This window comes from Anser anser, assembly GCF_964211835.1.
Source record: "Anser anser genome assembly, chromosome: 14".
In the NCBI taxonomy this organism is placed as follows: Eukaryota; Metazoa; Chordata; class Aves; order Anseriformes; family Anatidae; genus Anser; species Anser anser.
In genome coordinates, this window is record NC_139735.1 from 17,977,856 (window position 1) to 17,995,281 (window position 17,426).

Consider the following 17,426-nt stretch of genomic DNA (forward strand, 5'->3'; position numbering starts at 1 on the left):
ATTAAGTGCATCTTTGCCACAATTGTAGTTCAGAAGTTGGATGGTGCAGTTAAGGCACGAACGAGACTGCTGCAAGTGCAGAAATACTACTCAGTGCAAGTATTTCACATGACAACAGTTAAGCTGGCTTACACAGTAAGGCATCACAGCTGTGAATTGTTTTAAGAGGACAGGTTTAAACTAGTTGGATAGCTACTTCTCTTGTCCACTGCAAGTTTTGGAATCATCTGGATGAAGAGGAAAAAAATAACAGGTTATTTTAGGCCTTTTCCTAATGAGTATCTGCTAAATTTGCATTCAGGACTTCAAATAGTGGGTTGTGTCCCATGTCACAAGTCTCACTGGGGACTTCCATCCCTTCTTAGACACAGTAACAGGCATGACAAATGCGTAAATTTGGGTGTGTGATACAGAAATGAGATAAACCCACTCTCTAGGAAATCATCCTGTGCACTCATTGAAGTGCTGCTTTGTTACGTAAGTGAGCACTGGGCAGCAAAACAGCCTACAGCTATTTTTTTCATGGCTCTGCTTTAAGATAAGCCCAGAATAATGCCAGAGCTTTAGCTTTATCACAACTACTCCCTGTGAATGTGTTGGATACAGAAATGTATAAACTTATGTCTAGTCAAATTGGAATGCTCAGATGAGTCCAGAAAATGAAATCTTGAGCTTTGAAAGTCAGGCGCCACGTTCTCTTTAAGGAAGCACTGCATTTACTGCAATATATAGAAGCAGGCGATACACAGTATCAGTTTAACAATGAAAGATGAAGTCACATTTGAACAGTGTAAACTACTTGTCAACTCATCTGTGTAGCTGCTTTCATGTCTCAAAGGTGTTAGAGCAATCACGTCAGCAAGCTGACATAATTTTACCACATTGAGATTTTTCTTGTTTCTTCCCTAGCCCTTCCCCTGCACCCTCAACCTCTTAAAAATATCCTTCCTTACCTCTTGCAGAGACATTTCTCACGTAGTATTTAAGTATAAGCCACTTAATAGCCTTCCTACAACGCTTTATAACAAATTGGAACAAAGTTGCTTGGTTAACCGCATTTCAACGTTTAATTGAAAGGTACATACCTTGACACATGACAATACCAGTAGAATTGCACACTGCATCGTTGTCCATCTCTCCCAGTAAGCTGCCCACCCCTTTGTCTGAGTCACGTGTATGCTTTTCAGAGGCCAGCACAATGCACAGAGAGCACTGGCAGATGGAAGACTCGATTAAATGCTATGCAGTGCAATCATTCCCATGAGTTCACGAGAAAGCTTGATTTGTCCAGTACAGAGCTTTGGTATGAAGTCTTTTGTGAAGAATTTAATTAGTTTAAGATATGCTAAGAATGGTTTACGCATCAGCTATTACCATTAAGGGGACAGGTTTGGTAGGCTAGCATTTAAGCCCACACTATATTCAGACCACTCATTTTCCCCTAAATCCATTTACATGGCATTTATGATCAGCCTACCCCTAAAAGCCTCTGCTCCACAGTGACACAGAATTCAAGAGGTCATTAGCAACATTCCCCCCAACACCTCTATCCATCTCACATCCAATAACACATTCTTATTATTCACTTTCATGTTAGTACCTAAAGCAAGATATGCCTCAAGTACTGACGCGGTCTTCAGGAAAAAAAACAGAGCAGGTGTGTTTCACAAAGCTAATTGTTAAACAGATGAGAGTTGAAACAATCTTCAGTTGTTTCTCACCTCAATTGTTCCTACTTACAGGCCGTTATGGGACTACGGCCCTGTTCCTACTGTGCCTGTAAAATCCATCTGTTCAGCATCAGCATTTACCTCTTGTGTAGCAAAACCTCGCAAGACTAATGGCAGATTTGGGGCAGGTAACTCAGTGGTTTCTCTCCAGCCTTCTTACGTATCATGAAGTTTCTATGCTCTCTCTATCCTTCATAATCTCAGCAAACTACACCTCTTACAAAACACTGACGTTATCAATGCAGTGTTAGTGACTATCTTCTACAAGACAACAAAATCAAGTTTATCCCCCTTGTCCTGCTCCACGTGCTTGACGTGCTCAGTAGGTATCGTAGAGCTTTGTTTTTAATTTGTCTATGTTAAAGGCCAGTACCCTGCCCTGTAGGAACACACAGACACATGACACTTCCAAGCCAGCATGTCAGGTTGACTGACAAGCATTTCCTATTCTCATCAATAGTGAGCAAGATGGTCTTTACTTTGCCTGAGACTGCAGCACTGTGCCACTGCACGTTTTCCTAATGTCCTGTAATCTTTGGAAAGCTGAACCAGATTTTTTTTTTTTTTTAAATTTAATACACCACCGGTCATCTGCACTTATAGTAAAACAAGGTTAGACTACACAAGCTGCTCTACAAACTCTAAGGTGTTAAATTCCTTCTATCAGTATTGTGGTTTTTCACTGTTTGGATAGTAAATGGTCTAATAAGACCAAAAACTGACACTGATTGTTGTTGTAATCATCATGGAAAAGAACACATTCACTGCAAGGATTTTTAGTCTGAAATGTTACTATTTCCATGTGAGTTGGGTTCTTCATTATTAAGATCATGTTTCAGACTTGGTTTCTCAAATCTTCATCTGCCTGTGAACTAGGTCACAGGATGGTTCTCTCATTTTATTGTATTCCTGTACAAACAAACAAACACAAAAGACAGTCAACTCAAGGACTCGACAAGAACCAAATAAAGCATCAGACTTGAACACAGCAAGACAACAGCAGTACAGCTGTTAAATAAGATTTGCAGCCCTTGGAATTAAAGCCTAGATAAGGAATTAGTTCACGATTTCCACAGTTAATACACTGCAACATGCGTAACTGAATTACAGCTTTTAGAGTTTACTAAACAGACAGTTATACAAATAAAACTGTATGCAACTGTCCTCGTTTTATCTGGTTTCAGTGAACTATTGCAAGAGACAGATTCTAATAGGCAACTGTTTACTCTTAGCAGATTACTTTTTATGATAGAAGCAAGCTTAATTTTTCCTCTGCCTTTTTACCAGTTTCACTCCACATTTTAGTTTGAATGAGGTCCCAATGTCTGTAGAACACATTTCTGCTCCCACAGCACACCAAAGGATCAGTTCCTTCTCCAGTATTCATGTATTATGTTGCCACTTCTTTAGGTACAGCACTGGCTCAAGCATGAACACGAGAACAGACCAGCCTCTACATGACAGGCCTACTATGTTTAAGTTACACATCTCCAACAGGTTACCTATACAGAATAAGAAACTTTGAGGTAGTTAACAGCTAAGCACTTCTATATTATCAGAAGCTGATTTTACATGTATGAGCTGGTATTTTACTATTGGATAAAAAATTATTTTACCTATTATGAGCTGGTCTCTGGAATTGTAGGAAGGTGTGTTATTCTGTAATAGCTATGTTTAAGCTGCCGCGCTGTACGTCCAGACACAATCCATTTTAATTTCTGGACGTTTGGTTTCGAACACTTGCTCGAGGAATATTCTGTAAGGCACTTTAACACCAATTCCTTCCAGAAGGTCAACTCTCTGTTGTTCATCTAAATAGCAAGACAGAATCCCATATCAGTAACTCGTTAAATCCTTATTTTACATGTGCGTTTTTAGCTGCTTCACATAAGACAGGAAGCAAGAGGTTGCAAGCCAGATGGCAGAATGAAAAGAGGAATACAAAGAGAGAAACCAGTATGCCAACCGACCTCCCCTTTACTCAGTGAGTTATCCCCTGCATGCATTTACATCCTGTAAAACAATATCCATACATACCTTGGAATGCAGCTGCAGAAATTCCAATGCCTCTGTCAATTCCAGTAGTTTTTGTTCTTCTATCTCTAGTGCCATAATAGACAATGCCAAGACAGAAGGCTGGAGAAGACAGAAGAGGAAATGTGACATTTTTGAACTGTGATTTTTTAAGCTTCAGTACTCTTATTTTCTATGTGCTTTCAAGATGTTTACCTTGGCTTTAGAAAACATAATTCTGCAGTGACATGCCTTAAGCTGTGTCTCAAGTCTCTCAAGATTAAGGTATTTTCTCCTATAAGGAAAACAAATGAGTCAGTGTTGCACAAGAACGCAAACTTGATCAAGACAGTACCACTCTGGAAACTGAGAAGTGGTGAGAATGTTCTTTAGATAAAGAAGGGCCTCTTTTGTACCAGAAGATCTAGAGTTTCAGTCAAACAGGTGCTCAGTTTTGGCAGTCAATGTCAAAAATAAATCTTGTGTTACACTGGGGAAAATTCTATCATCAAAATAGGCTGGGCAACAAGGACTTTTAAGGCTAACTAGCAAACAAAACTTTCTGAAATCAGATTTTGAAATCTTTGCAATGAGGCTCTACTTAGTGCAGCGTAAGTACAAATTTTTTATACCATCATTGATGAACACGCTTGTTTTGGGGCTTAGAGAACACTCTTTAGATCACTTTACACAAACAACATTTCAAGTTAAAGTAATATTACACCACAGATACTCACATGATATTTACCAATAAGAGGGTTGGGTTTATTTATTTATTTTAAGAGTATCAAAAGGCCAATTGCTTGAGTAATATTCCCTGGTTATTTTTCTACATAGGCTTCCTGATCATCTGCAGTCATAGCAAAGTAAGTTTTAGATATTTTACCTTTCACAGCTTAAGTTCTCATGAATGAGCGAATGATATAGTTGTAGAAACTGGAAGGCTGTTGTAGCTTTGACTTTCCAAGACAGCTTCTCCAATACAATTTTCTCCATTCTCATCATATCAGAAACAGTGAACCTATACTGGCTTATTCGAATCAAGTCAGTGGCTAAGGGAACATTTCTTTCTTCCTCTGTTGCTTTCACAGCCAAATAGAAGCAGCTGAGTCCAACACAGCCTAGGTGTTTAGGCTGTACCTAAAGAGAAGTCAATTTGTCTCGTTACTTTCAAAGAGGGACATTTTTGATCAGTAATTTCAACACCTAAGCACCAAAGTAGAGTCACCAACATATTTTAGGAAAACATTATGGGTGTTTTTTTTTTTAAATGCTGAAGCAATTAGACTTCTTTATCCACATACATTTTAATCTTTAACTAAATGAAGAGACCTTTACAAGCAACAAATTCTGCTTCATTAATCTGAAGAACAACATTGCAGAAAAATATATTTTTACTGAGAACTAGTTTCTTAATGACGTTCTGTAATAGCCTAATCAGAAGCTTTTAGGACCTACAGTGTTGTACATATTGGCATATGCCAGTATCTTTTTTAACCTTTTCTATATACATAAACTCATTACAGTTATTTTTTTAAACAGATTTTGAATTCAGAAGTATTATGCTCCATCTATTTTTTCTTTTTTTTTTTTAGGATGTACTAACATTCAAGTAAAACAAGCATTTGTTCTTGACCCAATAGAACAGTAGCAATCCTAGTTCATTAGACGATTAACAACCTGTCAGCATGCCACATACATGCAGTAGAATGGAGTGCTAGCTGAATACTCATTTTACTAGAGTAATAAATGCTGAACAGCATCAAGCCTCTTGATATACATGAGACTCACTGGTAGGTTTTAACAGCAGTAGAATGAAAAGTAATCTAAGATGTTCTTGTATAAGTGCAACAGGCAAGACAGTCTGTCTTGATCTAACCCATTAATACCGCCTGCATTTCCAAGCCTAAGGGCATCCTCAAGTTGGAACAGATGCCTTCTTCCTTTTCTTTGTCAGAGGAAACAACGTTCTTACTGCTAAAATCCAAACAGCAGAAGCCATTTTTTTAAGTTCTTGTGCAATCAGGATCTATGAAAGCAGCTTAACCTTTAGCCAGCTGAAAGCAAGACATGCTAACTTAAACCAGGAGCAAGGTTGCAACGAGCAAAAGCTGATGCCTGGAAGCTTATACCTTGAAACGCCATACCTTCATTTTTGACAAGAACCTATCTAAGAAATTCACAGCTAGCGAAAATGTCTCCGTGTGGAAGCCGAAGAACTGAGTTAAGCTGAGGAGATCTTTCACTTCAAAGTCTCTCAGGCGGGCAGTCATTCGGAGGCCATTATCGTGGGCAGCTTCGATGAGTCTCAGGCCAGAGGCCTTGGGCTGACACCTCAGCTCCTGCTCCAGCAGGGCCGTCAGCTGGTACAGCAGCTCCTGCGCTTCGGTAGTCACAAGCGTTTCGATCATCTGCGAGGGAAAACAAGCGTCAGCGCATCCAGCAGCTAACACCGCGGACCTACGGTCCCCTCGGGACTGGGCCTGACACCCCTCGTTCCGCGCGGGCCCTGCCAGCCCCCTAACGGGCGTTTTTCAACCCCAGCCCCCCCGGCGCTCCCCGCACCCCTCAGCAGCGCCGCAGCGGGGCAGCAGCCGCCGGATCCCCGCACCGCGCAGGCGCCAGCTCCGCGGGACAAGCCCGGGCCCGTCCCCCCTCGCCTCAGGGGGCTCTCCCGGGCGGCGGCTCGGGCTACCCGCTGCACGGCGGGGGGAACGGCCGCGGCGGCACCCGCCCCACCGCCCCGACCAGGCGCAGCCCGCACCCCGGGGGTCCGGCCCGCGCCCGTACCTTGATCCCCGCCTCGCTGCTCCCGTCTATCAGAGGAAGGGCCCGAGGTGGTGTCGCCCGCCCCGAGCAGCGCGGACCGGCGCGGATCAGCGCGGCGCGGCACCCACCCGCCGGCACGACCCCCAGCACGCCATGCAGCCGCGCACGGCGCCCACCGCTGCGCTCCGCCGGGCAGGGGGCGGGGCTGCGCGCTGACGGACTGACACGCAGCCTAATCACGGAGCGCGCACGGCTGGAGGGGCGGGGCGCCTCTTAAGCCGAGCGGGGCGGGCGCCGCGGCGCCCTCTGGTGGTGCACCACAAGATGGCGGGCGGGGCCTCACAAGATGGAGGGCGGGGTCTCCTCCGGTGCCACCGCCCCCGCTCCCCGCCGAGAGCGGCTGGGCTGCGCGTGGAGATCCGGCCTCGCCGCGGTTCCGTGCTGTGGCCACGGAGGTGCGTGCCGTGTGCCCCTAGCCGCGGTAAGCCCCGGCTCCCTCCTGAGGCGGCTGCGCCTTTTTTGTGGTTTATAACACTCTCCTGTCCCTCGGAAACATTTACGTTGGCATCCCTGTGGTAGGTCAAAATTAACTGAGAGACTGGACTCCCTTAGCCTTTTGCTTAAAGCAGCCTGAATCGGCAAGCTTCAGGTGGTCCCTTTCAAAATACACTCCCCCTCACTTCCCATGTTTGTTTATATTTGTCTGGTTGAGTGGGATAACCATCGGCCTTCTGCTGAGGGAACGGCCAGGAATTACTGAGGTGAAGGGTTGAAGTGAGAGTAGAGCCTGCAGAAGATACAATTCTTGCTGTGGGTAGCAGGTCATGTCCTGTATAACTTTTTTTTTTTTTTTTTTAATTCCTTGTTAAGACATGGTAATGTTACCTGGAAAAGGCATGTTATTGCTGAAAAACACTTCAAATTGTTTAATAATATTCAGAGCAGAACATATTCCACTTAAGAACTGCCTTTAGGACAAGTAAATGGAATTGCTTAGTATTGAAGAGCTTCTGCTTAAAGCCCTAATTTTTTTTTTTTCTTCAACTGATGTTTCATTATCTCATACTTAATGGGAATTGAATGTCAGTATTCTATAAAAGATGAGAAATGGGGAAGGGCAATATTTTGCCGATTGACGATGGGTACCGTGTCTTTTAAATTGGTCAAAGGTGATTACTATGAATTGTGTGAGAGGCTTAAAATTCTTTTGAGATGTGAACTGACATTGCCTGTAACGCAAGGAGCTTTTAGGAAGGCTAACTTCATGTATCTGATCTTCTGACTCCTCACAGAAAATACATGTTGATAAATGACTAATAAATGAGGTGGCGGACAGCCCTGAACTTCTTTCACATTACATATATAAATGTTCAAGTAATATCTGTCTCACAGATGGGAGGAAGTTCTCTGAATTTCAGAAGGTCTTCAGAGCTCACTTGTAGTTAGTCCTTCTGTTTTTCAGAAATTCCCTCAGGAAGTCCCAATATTTTAGTACTCCCTAGGTGATCATAGAATCATAGAATGGCCTGGGTTGAAAAGGACCTTAAAGATCATCTAGTTTCAACCCCCCTGCTCTGGGCAGGGTTGCCAACCACTAGAGCAGGCTGCCCAGAGCCGCATCCAGCCTGGCCTCGAATGCCTCCAGGGATGGGGCATCCACAACCTCCCTGGGCAACCTGTTCCAGTGCCTCGCCACCCTCTGAGTGAAAAGTCCTCCTAATTTCCAACCTAAATCTCCCCTGTCTTAGTTTAAAACCCTTCCCCCTTGTCCTATCACTACCAACACATGTAAACAGGCATTCCCCCTCCTGTTTATACGTGCCCTTCAAGTACAGGAAGGCCACAATGAGGTCTCCCTGGAGCCTTCTCTTCTCCAAGCTAAACAACCCCAGTTCCCTCAATGTTTCTGCATAGGAGAGGTGCTCCAGCCCTCTGATCATCTTAGTGGCCCTCCTGTGGACCCGTTCCAAGAGCTCCACATCCTTCTTGTGCTGGGGATCCCGGGCCTGCATGCAGTATTCCAGGTGTGGTCTCACAAGAGTAGAGGGGGACATTCACCTCCCTCTCCCTGCTGGCCACCAGTTTTTTAATGCAGCCCAGGACATTCTTGGTCTTCTGGGCTGCAAGTGCACATTGCTGGCTCACGTCCAGCTTCTCATCCATCAGGACCCCCAAGTCCTTCTCCACAGGGTTGCTCTCAAATTCTTCTTCTCCCAGTCTATATAAATACCTGGGATTGCCCCAGCCCAAGTGCAACACCTTGCACTTGGCTTTTTTGAATCTCATTAGGTGCTCATGGGCCCACTTCTCCAGCCTGTCCACGTCCTTCTGGATGGCATCCCTTTCCTCTATAGTATCGACTGCACCGTTCAGCTTGGTGTCATCTGCAAACTTGCTGAGGGTGCACTCAATTCCATCATCTATGTCGTTGACAAAGATGTTGAAGAGCACTGGACCCAAGACCAACCCCTGAGGGACACCACTTGTGACCTGCCTAGTGATAGCTACCCTGAGAAAGAAAATATGTTTTTTCTTCAGTGAAGTCTATCAGCTTGTCTGTTGTTTAAAAATTTTCCTAAAAGGAAGGCTGAATGACTAATTTAACCTTTAGTCAGCTTTTCTGCCACCCCTCCTAGCTAGCTCTGCTGATACAACCGAACACACAAGTCAGGGTCTTTCTCTGCATCTTTTGTTTCCAAAGATGTTTCTTTTACACTTGTTCTAAGCATTACTGGCATTACTTCTGAAATGCTTTCTGACTTTTTTTTTTTTTCTTTTTTAATGGAGGAAGGATGAGCTGCACTTCTAATTGTGGCAAATTTCAAACAGCCAACACCTGTTCTCGGCAATGTTTTGCCCACCCCTGTAGCTCAATGTTTTCTGTTTAGCAATCATAAAAATAAATAAATGCATTTACTCACATAAAACAGATGGGCTGACAGATGTGATACTAATACAGCTGTTGTTCACAGCAGGGTATTTTTGTTAGTCAGGGGCATGCCTTATACAGTTGCACCCTAATAACAATGAACTGCAATCTGGTGTGTGTAAGTTCTGGCCCCTGCTACCTGAAATGAATGATATGGTGGATTTACTCTGGGAGGTAGGTCTTTGCATTACAGCTGCAAGAAATTGCAGTTGTTTTCATTATCTTTATGTGTCTTGGATTAATGCTGTGAAACTACTTTCTCCTTAATGCAGACTGTGGAAAATAAAGATTAGTTGCAAGAGATTTTTGTTCAGTAATGAGAACTATGTTTACTTTTCACTATTTAGAAATGTTGGCTAAATGCAAATGAGAGCACTACGTGTATCTGTTTTGGAAACATTTGGAAAAAGACGAAGCAATATTCTTCCCAGAAGTGCAATACAAATTTAGTCTTCCCAAATGACTACAACAAAGACTTTTTTTTTTTTTCTTTCTTCTCCTCCTTCATCAAAGTTATATACTTCTACAGGCCATTTATCAGTTTAGGATACTTGAGAGGGGACTACAGTATAATTCGATTGATTTAACTTCAGGATCCCATTTGTTAGAACATGGATCTAAGTTATGCTGAAATCTTATATGTCATAAGGCTTAAAATGATACAGGTTTCTGTTTCATCTCTTGATACGCCTGTCAGATATCCAAGGGACCCAGGACCTAGTGCTGCTGTTGGTCTCTTTCCTTGGTTCTAGGGGCCAATAACTGCTTTTCCTATTTTGTTTGAGCCTTTTCATTGCTCTTCAGAGAATACAGTTTGAAGGGAAGCCTGGCAGGGGTACATGCCGATTCTTGGTTCTGCCTTCTTGCTCAGGACATGTGAAGATCTGATAGACTTTTTGCATGCTCCTTTAAAGTAAAAATGTTTGCAGTTGAGCACTGAACCACACTTTTTACTTCAACCTGAGATTAGTCTGTCTGTTGTTCTGAGATAAGCTTTGGAACCTTTGTTAATTGATAGGTGGCATCCTTGTTTTTATACAATGTAAGTAATTCATGTAAAGAGGAATTGGGAACAGCCACTGTAACTGCAGTGCTTCTACATACTGAGATAAAAATGCTGTTAGAAATCATGTCATCACATGCCATGCCATACCACAGTGCTGCACAAAGCTGTATCTGCAGGACTTCGTGGTTAGTTACAACAACAGAGCTGCTTACCCACGTAACAATAACACAGCCTATAAAACTTAGGCACATCTGAGTAACATCTGTATCAAAACACTTTTCTTTATTAACAAATGCTTTCTATCTGCCGCTTATGCTTCTTTAAAAGGTAACCTACTCCTTCAAGAGATTTTTCTAAGTGTGCGTTGAACTTACCATGCTCTATATTGTTCTTTGGGCAACTCTCTCATTGCTTTTTAGTTCAGAAGTCTTGTTTCCCTTCAATTACTGTTGCCTGTATACATTAAGGCATACAGTTACTTATCTTCCTTCCTTGGTGTTTTGTCATTCTGCACTTGGAAGTACAAAGTAATGGGTTTTTAACCTGGGCTATGTGAACTGATAAAATCCTTATTCCAAAGGAAGCGATATAGTAGCAACTCTTACGTGAACATAGAGTACACACAGATGCAGATCTGACTGCGTGATGTGAACTGCCATCCTGCTAAATATAGCTAAGCAGTATGATTTATTGCTTTGCTATGGAAAAGAGACACTTTGCCTTAGTTCTCAAATGATTTAAAATTGGAAGCTGACATAAGCGTCAAAGACTTCCCTCCCCTGGGTGGCTGTTGCTAGTCCTCTATGCTCTGCATCTTGCTGTGCCGTGCTGCCAAGTGCGGGCCTCCCCCAGCGTGTCTGTGCAGTGCTCCAGGTGCAGCGTATCTATGTCTGAGCGGTGTGTAGGCAGTGTTTGTTGTTAGCCATCAAACCCTGTAGCACATCTCTGGGGTTTTCTTGTACTTTAACGTTTTTCTGCACTGATACTCCTCCTGTCTTACAGTAGTCTTTCTCTGTCACAAAAATTTCTTCCATGTACGTTATATGTTCAGAGTCCTTACAGATGGTAGCTTTTCTTTCCCTTTACTTTCTTATCAGATAAGAGGTGACAGGAAGATAAGATGACTTGCACAAGTGGTTCAGTATGTTCATGAGAGAACAAGAGTAAACATTGGAGTTCTGTGTGTGCCAGACTGTGCTATTATCTACCTGCTTCTCATAGTCACTTCCCTGAAGACCTTATCTTTCCCTAAGGAGAACCAACTTCTTCTAAACTCTGTGCAGCAGTTGGACAACTGGTCAAGTTTTGACCATGTGAACACAACAAAAGAATATTTAAATGCTGAAAGTAAGCTTTTTAAAAATTTATTTATTTATTTTTAATTTGGTAAACAGGACTGAAACTGTCAAATGAGGGCAACAAATGCTGTCAGTACATTGCTACGTAAGGCACTACAGATTGATAATTGTTTTCTTCATCACAAATGTTGGATACAAGGGCCAAAGACTTCCTTCTGAGCAGCATGGTGAACGAGCTGCTGTGCCTGGCAGTTCTGCTTAGGAGCTGCTGTAAGAGTTCAGCACAGATACAATATGAATTAGGTCACGAATATCTATCTGCAGGGGCACAAAATTCTTTGTTCCTACTAGCTACAGAGATAAAATTCTCAAGCGAGACTTATTTCAACTGTTGCTGGTGTAGTGAATGGCTTATGTGAACTCTGTAGCTGGTTGTCTCTACAGTACTGGCTAACTTGACTTTGCTTGGCATTTATTTGAGAGAAGCCTTTATCTCATTTCTTTATAGTTCAGAAATCTTGTTTCTTTTCAATTTATGTTGCCTGCAAAAATCTAAGGCATGTAGATACTTATTTCTCCACCAGTGTTTTTAATGCTTAAATGCAGAGATGTTTTTAATTTAGCTCATGGGGGGGGAAAAAAAAAGCTAAAATCTTGTGTTGCTTCCAATATATTTGAGAGAATAAGGTGAAGTTAATTGACACTACAGAGCAAAACCATCTGCCTGTCCACATCCTTTATGCCAAGTTTGTTAAAAAAAAGACTTGCAGGTGCATTTGCAGCACCAGTGGAGATGGATCCTCCTTCCCCGGAGAGCCCCCGAGCATGGATGGGAGGTGCAGCCGCCTGAGCCAGTTGGTGTTTGCATCATAAGCCCAGGAGCTGGGGCTTTCTCCTGCCTCCTGCTGCGGCTGCCTGCTGAGACAGCCAGGAGTGAAGGGAAGCAAGACTGAAGCGTTCAGTTTCCAACTGTTTCAGGATGTGGTTTCAAAACTATACTTTTCTGAGCTTTTAAAGCCTTTACATGACTTTTCTCTCTCACTATAGCTCTTGCTGTAGTTCTTCTTTAATATCAATATATCCACCCAGAAGAGGAGTTTTAAAAAATGTTGCATCATAGCTTTCCTACACAAAACTTCTGTGGCTGTCTTGAATGTCTGCTTTCTTGTAACTTTCTTTTTTTAACTTTTTTTTTTAACTTTCTTTTAACTTGTCATTACAAGGCAGCCAAGGTCAGGTAAAATCTGTGTCGTGTCATTCCATTGCTTTCCCTCTTCCTGCTTCCTGTTCCTTTGCTTGCACCTACGTGCAGGAGGTGGTCAGTAAACGCTTGTATTGCCATGGGATGAGAAATAAGGCAGAATGACGGTCAGGTTTTTAGCAGAAACTGACATCTAATTCTTAGCAGACCTAGCGTGGCAGTGGGATCCTAAACGACCACTAGGTGTCCTTGCCAGCACAAGGAGAGGAGGATTCCTGTGTGTGACAGAGGAAGCAGTATTCCAAGTAACTCACTGTTTCATTAGGCAAGGAAACGCTCCAGGGGGTACAGCAGGTTGTTGCAGTATCAGGGGCTTTTTAGGGTAGCCAGTTGGCCGAGAGCAAGATCGAAGCAGCTGTTAGCCTCTGTTCCTCTAAAAACAGTGATTCAAAATCGACGTTGAAAGCACCTTGGGCACCTTCCCCCTTTGTGTGTTGACCGCTGTCATGGCCAGAGCTCAGTGTTGGTGTCACACAAGGAGGGGAAGAGGAGGGAGAGCTTGCCTGTGCAGCTGTGCTCCTTCATGTGAAGGAGTGTAAGTGTAAAACTGAGAGCGACTGTTTTGTGCATCAATTAGTCTTATTGTCTTATTTACTAAATATATTTGTCAAAAGCTGTATTCATCCTGTTTCCTCCCTTTGTACCTATCACTGGTTTATTATCGCTTTCTTTCGTTCTCCCTATGGTTTACCTTTAGAAATTAATAAAAGTTTGTTTTATTAGAAGAAACTTTGTACTTTAGAAAGCTGCAATGATTAACATGAAAGATAAGACCAGAAAAAAAACTTGGTTAGAGATGTAGAGTTTAAGAAAAAATGTATTTTGCATACTAAGTGCTTGGATTTCTAGAAGGCTCAGTGGAAATCAGCATGAGGGAACTTGAGAGAGTCGTTGGATGCAAAGGTGGGATGTCCAAAATAGTGTGTCTAACTGCCCCTCTGAAACACCCTTCACTTAAATAGGATCCAGCTTTTCTGTTTCTACTTGCTATATATATAACTTTTTTCCTCAGACATTTGCTTACTACTGGTGAATACATCTAAAAATCCTTTGTGTGACCCTCATTTATAATGACCTTGATTTGTATCTTGAGTAGAAAAGAAAAAGTTATTTGTTTAAAAATGAAGGTGGAAGCATCAGTCCCACATCTCAAGCCACAGCCCTTCCAAAAGAAAACAGATTGGCTGTCTCTGCTATAAACTCTTAACTACAAATCAATCTGTTGCTACTCTGATATTCCTGTATAATTGCCCATGAATGCAAACTCAAGTACTTCAAGTATTCACAGATGCAGAACATCAGAAATAAAGATTGTAGTAAATCAGACCTCATGAATATGCATTTTTTGTTGCCAGTAAATAATCTGAGTTATCTAAATTAAAATTCAAAATTATATATTGAGGAAAGGAAGTGTTCTTCTTTTTAAGAGTTGGAAAACATTTGCAGTAGTCTTCCTGCCATTACTATGCACATAATAATCATCTGAAGCAAATGATACTTCTTTTTATGCTGCTTGTTTTAAATAGCTTTTATTTCTTAAATTGGTGTTAAAAATAGCCTGAGAACTCTAACGAGCGGTGGGCTGTGGACCTGATTGGAAGCCACTGACAGCAGCTGGAACCTCTGGCCCATTTTATGTTCTCATGATAATGGTTCTGGACTGAAGCAGCACTAAGGAAAACCCGTTCATGTCCATTAAATGCAATGATACAGGTGTTGATTAAAAGCATTCCTAAGACCTAGACACTTAGAAAGTAGAAGCCCGAAGTGCCTTAATCAGTGCAAGTTGTTAATATCCGTGCTACTTGGGCAGCAGCTGTGACAAGTGGCTTGCTCCAAGGCGCCACACTTGTTACACTAAAGTACCTGAAGCAAGTGCACACTCTCCACCTGCTCTGCAGTCTGCTGGGTGGGTGGAAGATGCTTCAAGTGGGTGGCAGCACAACTTGAGGGCACCACTAACTGCTTCTGTGCTGCAGCTCTTCCCTGTTAGTTCTGGCAGGTATGCGATAGAGGATTAAGACTGGATAGTTAAGGGTGTACTCCTGCTCTTCCAGGTGTCTTTGGTGGTTGCCATGCTTGAGGCAAGGCTGTCCTGGTTTCTCCTCAATGGGTCTGCTGGCTGAAGGCTCGCCCATACCTGCGTATCAGCTGCAGCAGGCTGAGGAGTGTGCTGGTCCTGGGACCACTGCCAGGCAGGCAGTGAGCCTGCCATGGAAGCAGAGCAGGTACTTGTGGGAGTGACATCTTCACCCGTCTTTTATTTAACCCATCTATATGTCTTTCAGACGTCTGTACAAATGCCTGTTTAATTTCCACTGTCAGGGCGCTGAGAGCACCAGCAGGTCGTAATGACGCAGACCAGCCTCACCTGGGATTTCCATCCCCCCAACTCCCTGCACATGGACCCAGGAGCCTCATTTAAGCTCAGAACTGCAGTGTAGGAAGCACTATGGTCATGCAGACCTGGTGATTTGGGTTTCCACGCTGACCCTAGGCTTGTGTTGGCACCTCTCACCTGTCTGTTAACCACAGGACTGGTATCGGAGTCCTTGGCTGCCACCAGCCCCATCCTGCTCCCTGGGTGATACTAGTGGGGGCCCTGCCCTGCCTGTGCTGCGGCTGTCCCCAGCTTCTGGCTTGTCCTCCCTGGTGTGGTGAGGCTGCCCCCTGGTTTGTGAATCCTTATGAATTCATCCTTAAAATTGCTGTCTGATTTTACCAAAAGATCTGTGTCCTTTCCACTTCACTGTTTAGAAAAACCTTGTATTAAAGGGAAAAGTCCTATGCATCTTATAAACAAAAGAGCTTTTGTGTAAAACAGGTTTTTGTGATAAATTCTTAGTACTTTTTAGCATCCAGCTCTCATCATTCTCCTGTATGTTAAGTGATATTCACAATTCCCCTATGTGTTTTTCTTTAGCAGTTTGAAACAAACAAACAAACAAACCCAAACCTATACACTTGCCCAAATATATTGGGCCTTTTTTTTTTGTAAGCCATCCTGGACAAAATCAAATGTTGATAATAAACAGGTAGAGGACAGACCCTATAACTGAGTGCTTTGGAGCCTATAAACCTGTTGTTGTTATCAGCTAGAGGTATTTGTGCTGTAGTATAAAACCAATTATTTTGTGTTGAGTTACAAACAGATACTGACTTGCCTGAACAATATCAGGAAGCACTGCAACACTGCCGCCTTAATTAAAAAAAAAAAAGTCTATATGTAGAATCTAAGACATAGGGAGTAGGAAATAATGTTTTGTTTTCTCTGTGGAAATAGACCTGTGTATATAATATCACCCTCTTCTCAAGACAATTATTTAAGTTAATGCTGGCTTATCACTCTTTATCATGTGATGCTCTGTGACTATAGCATCAGAATTAGGACAAGGTTTCTTGAAACTATTTTTGCTGGAATTCTTATAAGAGAAAGATCACTGTCATCTTTTTTATCTTAAAAAATAATAAATAAATATATATATACATATATAAAAATCCTGGAAACGTCCCTCTCATTTTCTGTTGTTTCATATGCAGTTCAGATCCCACACATGAGGAGAATCAGGGTTTTGATTACAGTTGTCAGTTATGTTGTGCTTGTTTGCTCATTGCAATAACTGTTGTTTTGAGTTAATTCATTAGCATTGTTGTAAACAAGTGCACATGAGAAAAGAAAGGGAAATAAAAGGAGAGAGGTGAAGCCTCCCTAGTACATGTGAAACCCTATATGACACTTACTTTGTCTGCTGTGACTTCTTTACTGAGGCTTGTTATATCAAATGTGTCAGAGGAGAGAGTAAAAACCTTTTGGCTGGATTCAAGTGTGAGTGCTTGTGCATATGGCCTGGGAGGCTCAAGAGACAAGTTTCTCAGCCATTGGGACCTGCTTCTTTGCAAGTTTCTTCATAACTTTAAGACCAGCATAGGCATGGGAAAACTGTGATTCTAATTTCAAAGGCCTTGTTTAAGCTCATATAGATCCAGGTTCTCAAAGGTATTTATATATCTAGCTCTAAATGTAAAGGATTTAGTTGTCTGAATTTCATTTGAGAAGAAAGGCCATAAGGTTCATAGGGTGATGTCCTATAGTCCTGACACTGATACATTAAGGAGCGTGATTTGACTGAAAATTGAGCAATAGATTAAATGACTTCAAAAGTTTCCTGTGACTTTTGCTTTCCATTGCATTCTTCAGCCTTTAAAACAGAACTCTGCAAGCCAAAAAATGAAAGGTAGCGTGCTGCACTATTCCTTGCTATAAATCAAAAGGGAGAAAGTCACTTGGCCAGACTGAACATGTACATTTTGACGCTTCCCATAAACACCAAAACCTGTAATGGATATAGAAGTTGTAATTAAGTCTTGCTTGATGTTCTTATACTGCTCCTAGTCAAACATCCATTCTGTGATTCCTTTT

At 42.3% G+C, this 17,426-nt stretch overlaps 2 protein-coding genes across 8 annotated transcripts in view; one reads left to right on the plus strand and one right to left on the minus strand.

Annotated features, from left to right (window-relative positions):
• Positions 1-1,044: 1,044 nt before the first annotated feature.
• Positions 1,045-6,754, minus strand: CCNG1 (cyclin G1). Of its 2 annotated transcripts, XR_014572212.1 has the most exons (8): positions 6,534-6,716; positions 5,891-6,154; positions 4,630-4,883; positions 3,960-4,038; positions 3,768-3,866; positions 3,347-3,541; positions 3,015-3,232; positions 1,045-2,639 (listed from the first exon to the last, which is right to left on the minus strand). XR_014572212.1 is itself a non-coding variant. In XM_083798261.1 (7 exons), exons 2-6 carry the CDS (start codon positions 6,152-6,154, stop codon positions 3,350-3,352), a joined length of 888 nt encoding a protein of 295 aa, XP_083654387.1. In that variant the 5' UTR covers positions 6,534-6,754; the 3' UTR covers positions 1,045-2,639; positions 3,347-3,349. The 2 variants fall into 2 exon arrangements, 1 of the variants encoding a protein (XP_083654387.1); XM_083798261.1 differs by lacking the exon at positions 3,015-3,232 and having other exon boundaries at positions 6,534-6,754.
• An 82-nt stretch (positions 6,755-6,836) lies between these two features.
• Positions 6,837-17,426, plus strand: part of LOC310881225 (uncharacterized protein) — a gene marked incomplete at its 5' end in the record, with an annotated part of 330,228 nt that continues 319,638 nt past the window's right edge. Inside the window, 3 exons of one of the 6 annotated variants that reach the window (XR_014572213.1) lie at positions 8,965-9,615; positions 15,064-15,234; positions 15,332-17,399. Coding sequence is in view for 1 of the 6 variants with exons in the window: in XM_083798263.1 (XP_083654389.1) it covers positions 6,837-6,993 (157 nt within the window). Of the gene's footprint in view, positions 6,994-8,964; positions 9,616-15,063; positions 15,235-15,331; positions 17,400-17,426 lie in introns of those variants that run through there. The other 5 variants (XR_014572217.1, XM_083798263.1, XR_014572214.1 and 2 more) reach the window with 5 other exon arrangements.